We start from the raw sequence: 11,271 nt of genomic DNA, 5'->3' as shown, positions 1-11,271 counted from the left end.
ATGTAGAACCTGATGAGAAATTATTGAAAATTTATATATTCTTCGTTCATACAATTGTGTTTTGCATATAATGGGAATTTTTCAGTGATTAAAATGAATACTTAAGTTTCATTAAACTTTACGGACAAAGAAAATAATGACAGGGAAGAAAACAACTTAAAGTAGACAAATAGATAAAAGAAAAAAAGAATATTTTAAACATGCTCTTGTCCAAATAATATCATTCACACTACATTATTACTGTCTTGTACTTACAAGTCATACACTTGTATACATTTAAGAATTCATCAAGAAGTATCCGAAAAAAACTATCCTCGCCTTTTTTCGTCAACAAACAAACCATAATCACTAACTAGCTAGTAATCTATCTAGGTCAGGAAGAAAACAAAAGAAGATTTGAGCAGACAAAGACAAAAATAAGAGTGAGAAAGACACACACAAAGTAATAATCAATACAAAGTCAATCAATACATCCATTTGAATAACACAGCAATAAAAATGATAATAAACAATTTGGTCTGTCAAAATGATTAGGAAAAATAATCACAATTACTACTCATTTAAGTAGTAAATGACGTACACATACACACACGCACACACGATAGAAACAAGAAATGATAATAATAATAAGCAGATCTAGGATTCTGACGTCATAAAAAAGAAAATTCTAAATGAATGGTCAATTCTTGTTAACCATAGTTCGTTTGTCTTCTGTTTGTTTTTTTATGATGATGAATTGGTCATATAATGTTTACTTTATACACAAAAACTCAAAGTATCCCTCATGAATAGTTTATGTTCTGTATAAGTGTAAAATGAAGCGTAAAATTTAAATGTACAACTGAAAACACACATACAATCTTCAGAGAGAAAAAAATATAAAACACCAAAGTTTATGAAAAATCATTGTTATTATTAACTACTAAGTACCATCATAAATATCCCAAATGAGTAGAAAAAATTGTATTTTTGACGTTTCGTGACTTAATGTAAGCCAATTCTTCAGAGTAAATAAGTAATATAAAGAAAATTAATTAATTACTAATGGATAGTACTTTTTTTCTCTGTAAACAGTTTACATATGTTTATTTTAGAAATTGAAAACAAATGGGATAACGATTATGTCCTTGTTGTGTAACATCTCTCTAGTTCCCTAAGGTACAGTAAGTAAAATGAATTTCAAAAATACTTGGCACACTGATTGAAAGTTAAAGCAGCTAAATTACAGACTCTTGTTGGTATATAAACTCAAACCACTTCTAGCTCACAAATCTTATAAAGTATACATAGTAAAACATTGAATTTATGAATTCCTGTGTGTAAGCTTATAACACTTGACAACTATGGAGACAATAGAATAGGATTTGAATGTACAACATAATAAACACGACTTAAGTAGCTGGATCGTAAAAACTACCGTTTTTAGCATATTATAAGCATGGTCTTTCGTTCAATTCTAATAAGATGATAAGTGTATTAGTTTACTTAAAAGTCAAATTCTTATAGAATTCGAGAGTACATTTTACTTTAAGCACCAGGGAATAATGATCATATACTTTGTTGCATTCTGAAACTCCAAATTACTATCTCCTAGTATTTTCATCTTTAAAAGGTTTAATTCTCAATATTTCTAATCGATCACCTTGAAAATATATCTGTTCGAGTGTTGTTAAGAGGTTCCAATCTTAAAAATTACCTCGTAATAGATTCGATTTGCTCTTTTTCTAAGTCAAATGTAAATTATCATTATCACCACAAATAGTGATTATACGAGAACTCTCTAGAATCGAATGTCACTAAATACTTGATGTGTGGTAGTGAATGTAAAATATGATTTGTCACAAACAGGCACAGCCTACTGACTACTAAATGTGATTTCTTTTCCTCTCATTGATTCTTACTCTGAACTCACTGAAAGTGACTGCTTGTAATTATGTTGAATAAAGTTTTATCTAGTCCATACTTTCTCCATCTTGGGTAGTGAATCCTGGATCTTATATAACGTGACTATTCCTATAATTGTAGTATACATGAGAGAGGGAGAAATATTTTTTTAAACAATCCGTTATATCAATACCATATTGTGTTTGACGACACCATAAGTTTCAAAATAAGATTTATAAATGTTAACTTGACAATATTTCGATGAAAATGTACCCAATTAATTTTTATTATTTTTTTACGTTAGTAATCGAGGTCGTACTTATTGATTTCTTTTATAATTCATGTTTAACATTAAGCACATTTAGACTGACCTCATCAGAAATCGTTTTCAATCGTGATTTAACCTATCATTATTCAATGATAATGAATGAACTACGAGGCGAAATTTAAATGCTTAGACACAATTCATAACTGATAGAATATTGAGATAGTAGAGAGATTCATTTGATGGGAATTCTCCATCCAGTCAATTTTTATACATGTAGTAGACTAAAATTATGATAATAATAATAAAATTTAACTTTTCAGGGTATAGCCACGTACTCCTACTACTTTGCAAATAATATTACAGCGTAACATTAAATATTCGCTTCTCGATAACAACACTTAATGATTTATTCAAACATCTTGAAACGGTCAACCATGGGTTGGAGAAAATTGTGCAACTTCTAACTTTAAGGGAAGTTTCATGAAACAACAAACAGTTGTCACTTATTAGTTTCCAAATCCAAGGCTTAATACTGACTGAATATCAAGTCCCCAGTGTGTGCTGAATAAGAAATGTCATGGGAAATTCTCGCCCATACTTTCCGTGTAACAATGCCATTCAACATATAAATGATCTCCCACCATGTAGACCGACATGATAACACAAATACAATACCTTGAGATTCTCGGAAAATCTATAGGCTTAGGTCACAGTTTCAAGATGACTCAACCAGTTTTTCTTCTGCAGAAAAAGAACTTTTTTATTCGAGATTTGAAAAACAATAAACGATGACTAAAACAAATAATCTACTCACCTGAAGCTTTATCTCCACAAACTTTACATGGTTCCCATGACTGGTTGTCATTCGATAAATTTACAGCTGTTTGATTCATATTCAAACCAGTGTTAGGTGATGTACCAACAGGAGTACAGCCATTTAAAAGTAGAGAATTAGGTGATGATGCCACGGTTTCATTTGGAGGATAAAATTCTCCAGTAGGAGGATTAGATTGATTAGGACAAATGAAAGATGGTGTGGAGGATGAAGAGGGTGGGCTAGAAGCCAATGTAATAGGTTCAGGTGATATCCTTGATGATGGTCGGACAAATGAACTACGAGGATTGTTGTTATTACTACAGTTATTGGTACTATTTGGAGAGTGAAGAGATAAAAAACTTGAGGCTAGTGAATAAGTTGTTGGAATCAACTTTTCCGAACTACAATTAGATTCATCGTTACTCATCGATCGACAATCCTTTAGACCAGTATACTGTCCAGATTGAGATATACTAGATACAGAATCCCTTCCCGGTCCAAGGTGAGATGTATAAGCATTTGATCCTGTATTAATGCTCAGCATTTGTTTGAACAAAAGATTCTGCAAAGCGGATGATAAATTTTCATCCGTTGGGAAGATCGGATTGAAACCATCAGTTGCCTAAAAATATTAACGCGAAACAAAATTTAAGACAAAAAAATTACTATGAATTATAGTCAACTAAAATCCATGTAATAAGTAGATACGTATGACGAAAAGCAGCTCAGAAACTAAGCAAGCAAACTTCTTTAGTGTCTTTTTTTCATTTCAAAGTAGTCACAATAAGACGGATAATAACATAGTGGAAAAATAATATCGATACAGCCTATACCAAAACAAGAAGGCAGACTAGTACTACAACTTGAACTTACCAAATTTCCAAGCTGGTTCACAATATTGGAAGGTGGAGGAGTTACGGCGGCAGCCGCAGCAGCAGCAGACAATTGTGCAAGAAGATCAAATGAAACATTGCCTGGAGGATTTGTACTGTTACTACTTTCATTGGATAAAATTTGACCAGAAGGTGACACTTTCTGGATTCCAGTTGTTGCTTTACGATTAGATAAATTAGTCAACTGTTGAAAGGTTTGGCTTAATGATCCACTGTCAAGCATATCGTTAGACAGTAAATTATGAGGAGAAGATTGATCAAATGCAGGGGAAACTGATAGACTGATTAACGACTCCAAGACTTGGCGTAAATGAATATTGCAATTGGCACTATCTATTTCAGAAGATAAAGTGCTGAGAGGATTTAAAGGATTTGAGAGTGAACCAGTGGAACAACTAGAAGGATTTAGATTTCCTGCCCCAGAAAGAAGAGACAGCAAGGCAGCTGAATCCAATGGGGGTGTTTCTTTCTTGGATTTAAACTTTTGTCTAGTATTCTACAAATAAACAGACAGATAAAAAATATTTTAAAGAGATCTACATGAGTAAAGCCATAAACTATGTTTTTAAAAAAACAATGGAAACAATGAAACCTTAGAGAACCTTTTCTGTACACCCAACTGATTAAATTTACCTTCTCGAGCAATTAGTAAGCTCAAGTAACAAAAAACAATCTTGGGTGATCTTTCTGAAGTTTACATGAGAAAATACTAAAGCAATTTTATAACCGAATGTAGAATACAACCAATGTTCTAGTAATCCTATCATTTCTTAAAATAATAACTGATTAACTTATACCTAATCATACGATTTCAATTAAAATTACCGTGATTCATGTGATCAACGGATCTTTTCCAAGAAAATGAGATGAAATAAGACATGAGAGTAATATTGATTTTGTATCATTATGCTGTAATACCACAAATACTACAGATACTATAATTTATGGAGGAACCGATCGGACCTGAGATACAGAATCTTGGATTTTGGGGGAAAGTTCATCTATCCATGTGACTAATTAGCCTTTTGGTTGTTAACTGATATGAGTTTATGGTAAAAACGCTGATCTGATTATTAACATTAACTTCTCAAAGGTACTTTAGTCTCGTTGAAAGCTCATCCATAAATTATAGTCTCGCCAAGACAATCACCATTAGATCACTTATCAATGGATTGTGAAACTTGTGAGTATATACAGTATGCAGTGACGTCCGACTATTTTAATTTAAACTACATGATGATTGATTTGCACATGTAACAGTAAAGTTAGCAAATAGTATTGAAACGACTTTGTAACCATACGGTATCCCTACTTATATTAATCTATGATTAATTTCAGCTACAAGTATTGGGATGAAATAACTAGAACTGCTATCTTAAGAAAATACTAGATTTTTCTACAATATAAGTAAATAATAAAAGTTGAGACCGAAGTATTGGTCCAAACCTTGGAATAAAACTGCTCCTTCTCTTCTTTTTCTAAATTGTTGTGATAAAGAATAACTAACTTTTAAGTAAGGTTCCTTCAGGAAACCCTACTCAACTGTAACTAATCAAAAAGAGATGTTAAGAAGTAAAAAATATATATAACTCAGTAATTTAGTTATGTCTGTTAGTTGTTCTATTGGGGCGGCGAATTGTATACATCTATTCAGTTCTTGATTAATTCATGTCAGATGCTGTCTAGTGTAGTGTGAGATGCTATGTCAAGCCCACATAGTTTACTCTAGCTTCCCGACAGGCCAATTTATTCATTCTTCTTGAGTTGAGGATGTGTCGACAACTCTCTGTTTGATCATCGTTGTCTCTGAAGGATTGCTGACATCCAGTGGAGACACCACAGGTTCGACATCGTGTGTTCGGGCACAGAAACTATTTTTCAATTAACATCACTGTTTCGAAACATCGAGTACGGTGGCTTCGACATGTTTTACGAGTGTCGTCCCACAGAATCCCACGTCGTGCGTTAGTTGCCGACTCCGAGACCGGTTGGAAAAAGCGGAGAGGTGATCAATGTGTGACATGGTGTACGTGGTATCAAAGAAAGCTGTATAATACTGACTCTTGTTGGTCTTTCACGACTCCCTGGTCGGGGTCCTAGAGATAGTGCAACGCAGTGGTTAGAGACGTTACGAGATATGGCACAGAACAGAAGCCAGTGGCGATCACGCTGTAACTTTACTTTACCTTCTTCATAACAATGAACGTAACTTCTTTAACTGGAAGTATTCTTTCTGGTTGTACCTTTGCTAACTGAACTGTTTCTCCCATTATTATCGTTCCACTATCATACACTAATTTCTGTTCGTTGTTGTTCTCCTTTTCTTATACACACCTTACATTCTTTCTCTTCACTATCTTATTGTTATTGTGTAGCACATATGTATTTGGTGCCCCTTTGTACCAATATTTATGTGTTCAAATAAATAAACAAAAGCCATATTTTGACCTTGTTAATTATCCGTTTGTCAACCCTGACTGCTTTCTTATGTAAGTGTATGCGTGCGCACCCCTTATCCTATTCATTGCATGTCTGTAGCTTATTTTTGTTCTGACTATGGATATTTAGTAACGCTTAATTAAAATGAGTTGGCCCACATAACTTCTCCGATCTGTTTCGCTTCATTCCTCTGACCGTCTGTCTGGATCAACGATTGTATGAAATATACGCATTAGAAATACTTTCTTGTATTTGACTTATTTAATTCCGTTATACACTAACGCGACTTAAGTCGATGATTATAGAGGGTTGGCGGAATGTATGTTTCGATAACAATCAGAAACGATCTAAATGAAGTCAGATAAAGAGCAATTAACCTCAACACTAGCTCAATATGTTAAGGTCTAAACATTCATCAGATAAGTAATACATAACTCAATGTATTTTAGATATTGTTATGAATCTATTGTTGGCGAATAGAAAAGTGTTCATCTGCAGTTTTGTTTTCTTCCCTACATCAAGTTAAATCCATCTTTATTCAGTTATAACAAGTAGCCATATCAGCGTTTTTGTCCAATTGCAACATGAATAATCAAGCGTTATATCGATTAAGGGTTATTCATTATTTTGTATTTCTCTACGTATTTCGAATTTCAGTTTATTGGCATCTCTCTGGTTTCTAATTGTTGTTTTATTTAGTTTGATTGTTCTGACTCTATTTTATTCTTCAATATTTCGTTTACCAACTAATAAGTAATACTTTCTAGTTGAATATTTTGTATACAAATGAATAGCTTTAATTTCCTACCATGTACCCACAAATACTCAGTGTTATTATGCATATCACAACAAACAAAAAGAAAAGAATTAACCTGACCTACTATTGATTATGAATATTGATAAAAAAAAATATGCTGAAAATTAATAATTTGACTGTTGGCTTTATTTCACCCTTTTACCTGTCGTTCGATCGATTTCACGAATAAATAATTCACACACATGAACGCACACACAAGCAAATACATAACTTAAAATGTAAAGAAAAATAGGGGTGGGACAAAGAAAAAAAGTGGATAACAGCAACATAACTCGTTATTATTATTGAGATCAACACTAGTGAGTGACATAAACACGTAGGCGATAGATAGGTATCGTAATGATTAACAGAGTAGTAATAGTAGTAAGAGTAGTAGTTACAGTAATGGTAGTAGTGGCCTTTTGACCATGCTATGAAAGAAACAAAGAACGAACAAGATTTGTTGCGTATATATGCATACACACACAACATAACAAGTCATCACAAATACACATGCACACATACACGTTTTCTAAATCATTCATAAATAATAAACTTATCAATATACCTTACATATGTTTTCGTCAGTTATATGTACACACCAAGTCAGTAAAATTACGACTTAATCAATCCACTAACTACAAAGTGATAAAAATGATAATAAAAAAAGAGTGAAGAAAATCGCACTAAAAAATTTTTTTTTAAACAAAGTTGGCTAACATATATGGGGCTCAGGAAGTTCGATTTTTATGCTTAAAGTTTAGACGTAATAAGAAAATTTACTCAAACACACATATATAGACACGTAAGGATGAGGACGCACGTAAACATTGCATACACATCATATATAACTAAGCGATAAAATTCAGACTAAGTCATAAATGCAACAAAACAAAAATAAGACTTATTTTTTTGGAAAACATATTTACTCCTACACAAACCAGTAATTCTCGTTTGTCATTTGTACTTATGATAACAATGAAAAAGGTAATAACATTTTGAGAGTAATATTTAGAGTGTTATGAAGCTTTATGTAATGAGTTGAAAACTACGAAGGAACAAAACACTTCCTTGAGCTTACATATATATTTGCTTAAAAAATATATAAAAAAAAGCCAGGGGAATTGGTCAATGACCTTCTGGTGAATGGTTTAAAAGTGTAAAACACTGGGTAAAAAGTGTATCATTATTAAGTACACATTCGACTTATTTACAACGTTGAACTATAATTACCTATAAAGTTCAAACGACACCATAATTTATTACATAACTTGGAACTAATACATAACAATTTGAAGCTTAATCTTTATAACATTGTCTACGTAAATAAATAGACTGATTAGACAGAGAAACGCTCATTTGTGAATGAAAATCTAGGTGTCACACAAATCTCTATGTACTGAACCGTAAAGACCGACTGATAAGAGGTTAATAATAATAATAATAGGCTTACGAAACCCTGGTAAAGCGTATAAAATTCATATTTATAGCATATCAATCAAAAATCAAGTTTTTTGATCAATCAGACACAAAATGTTGCCAAGTTAGTTAAAAACAAAATTAAGTCGAAGACGCTTGTCTGAATGCACTTGAATATCTAATTAGCATATTGATTATCATCAAATAATTAATATATACATAAATGTTTTAAACAGAAAATACTTATTTTTTTATAGACATAACTTTGATATTTTTGGCTTTTGACGTCATGTAAAGTTAATCAAATACTGGATCTTTCATTGTTGAATGAACTGATTGATTGATGATTCTATATTAAATAAATCAATATTGACAATATAAATAAACATTTCAAATAGAGAATTTTTACCTGAGAAATAAACGTCATTTATTTTTTTAAAAAAAAAAATGAATAAGAGGGTTAATACAATTTGGTCATTTATTCTACCACAGGTTTACATGGCAATATATATCGTTTAAAAAGCACAGACAATTACTCCCTACATAATATTACGTAATGAGTATAATTTCAAAATGATTTGTGCTTTGATTAGTTATGATAATCATATTACATACACATAAGTGATTAGTTCGTCCAATTCTTTTCTATTATAGTCGGTCTATGGAAGTTTAAGGAGATTTTCAAGTTTCGAAAATATACAAAAATCGTAGTAATAACAGAATTGATAAATAAACTTCAAAAAAATCACTTATAAAGTGAATTTATTGAGAATAATCTGGATGGTTCATCATAAGATATTTGCTGTAGTCATATTATTCAAAAGAATACGAAATTGGTATTTTCTCGAAGAATTTTGTTCAATCAAAATATTCTAGATTTCAATAAAGGTCATAACACAGTGACATAATAATGCTTACCTTTATAACCTTTATTAATTTAATAGAATATGAATGGTTACTAACCCCTACAAACAAACTTTGAAAATACAATTACCATATTTTAATAACAAATTAACTTGTCTGTCATCAACATTTTCATAATAATCACTCATCAAAACAAGATTTTAAAAAAGTTGAATTAATTTGAATTTTTAACCAATCAACAAATAATTTATCTAATCTAAAATACATCTTAAAACAAAAAAAGAACCGATGGTAAAAATAATTTATATTATGGAATGATGTTGATTAGACAACTATTGAAAAACCAAAAGGTATAAGATAGTTGTTTCAGTTTAGTATGAGACTCCTGAATAATATGAATCTGTGATGTTACAAAACAGATGTCTAGTGCCTAATTGTTTTAAATGATTTATCTCATTAAAGTCGATCTGTGATATGATACTTCAAATTCAACAGTCGTCATAACATTCTAAGAATGATACTTCAAGTTTGAATTACTAGATAAATGTTTGATTGTATGTAGATTATAGTATACTTTGAAGATAATTTTTAGGCACAAAATTGATAGCAATTAAAGAATGATAGATCAAAATGTCACTTTACGACTAGGTTGAAATTTTAAAAAAGTTCACATCTCAAGCATCAATATATTTATCATAGATTCTGATTTTGAACTAAATCGATCGATGAAAATTATCACATTTTTAACTTGATCGACTCCACAGGTCACGTCTTACTAACAAAATATCAGGTAATTAATAGCGAAGGTAGTCACTCATTTTTCACTAAGACAACTTTTTTGAAGACTTTCGAAAGCAGATTTTGTTACCATTGTTACGCTACATCTTGAAATGAATAAATTAGAAAAAGTAGACAATTAGCAACTGACTTTTTTATTCAAAAGTATTTGAAGGTTATAAATTCGATTCTCTGAAGTATGGCAGGCTAGATTCAGCTCTTTTTAACAGTTAAACAGTTATGAGGTTTGTGAAAATACTGAAATAAGCTAAATGACGCCATATAATTATACAAATAAACACTGCATTCGAAATTGTTTGATAAGCGCAGAGAGACAGTGTGATACACAAGTTATGTTTATTTACATCCCTTTTAGTTATTTTCATTCCGAACGAATCTATGAAAAACAACTGGCAACAATGAATTGCATTCATAAGATATTTCAAAAATATCAGCGAATAACTCCACGAAAATTTGCAATATTGTCAAGTGTATCTAATGAGATCAATATGTGTATAGTGTAGTCGCCTCACAAAACCACCACTAAAATACATTATTTACCATCTTGATCGCAGTCAAACTAAAAAAATAGTTATTTTCCTTTATTTAAATGTAATCCTTGAAGCTTCGTGTTGTCAACGATTCTTTCTAGATAAAGTTAACTAAAATAAATATATATAGTGTACAGATCGTGTGAACAGCATGTTTAGTATAACAGAATTTTAATAATTTTAAATTTCAATAAAGTACTCATTACAATGCATTTTTTCACAATGAATACTAACGGTATCAGCATAGTCGAATGTACCTTAATATAAATCGCTAGGTATTCGAGTTTTTTATATCATTAAATCACCTTGAAAAGATTAAATATGTTCGCTTAAATTTAAATATAATCTACCATGATAAGTCTAAATGAATAAATTCGAAGGTAAATTTTGTCACAGACCGATATTAATTAAATCATCAAAAATATATATGGTAATAAGCAGGTACATCCAGATGACGAGTCGCAAATAGAACGAAACGCGCGTCCTGTATTCCACCGCTAGCCACTATCCATCTTTGCTTAATAAGTTATTTTATTGTACATTTAGTCATTTAAATCTTCGTT

At 31.2% G+C, this 11,271-nt stretch overlaps 1 protein-coding gene across 1 annotated transcript in view; it reads right to left on the bottom strand.

The window, feature by feature from the left end:
* Smp_105090 (nuclear hormone receptor,putative) overlaps positions 1-11,271 on the bottom strand; it is a gene marked incomplete at its 5' end in the record, with an annotated part of 51,628 nt that overhangs the window by 20,275 nt on the left and 20,082 nt on the right. The window contains 2 exons of the mRNA XM_018793087.1: positions 2,967-3,591; positions 3,843-4,358. Of these exons, the coding sequence (XP_018647178.1) occupies positions 2,967-3,591; positions 3,843-4,358 (1,141 nt within the window). The remainder of the gene's footprint in view (positions 1-2,966; positions 3,592-3,842; positions 4,359-11,271) is intronic.

Source organism: Schistosoma mansoni (genome assembly GCF_000237925.1).
Source record: "Schistosoma mansoni, WGS project CABG00000000 data, supercontig 0206, strain Puerto Rico, whole genome shotgun sequence".
NCBI lineage: Eukaryota > Metazoa > Platyhelminthes > Trematoda > Strigeidida > Schistosomatidae > Schistosoma > Schistosoma mansoni.
The sequence above is the reverse complement of the archived record's forward strand: the minus strand, read 5'-3'. Positions and strand labels throughout refer to the sequence as shown.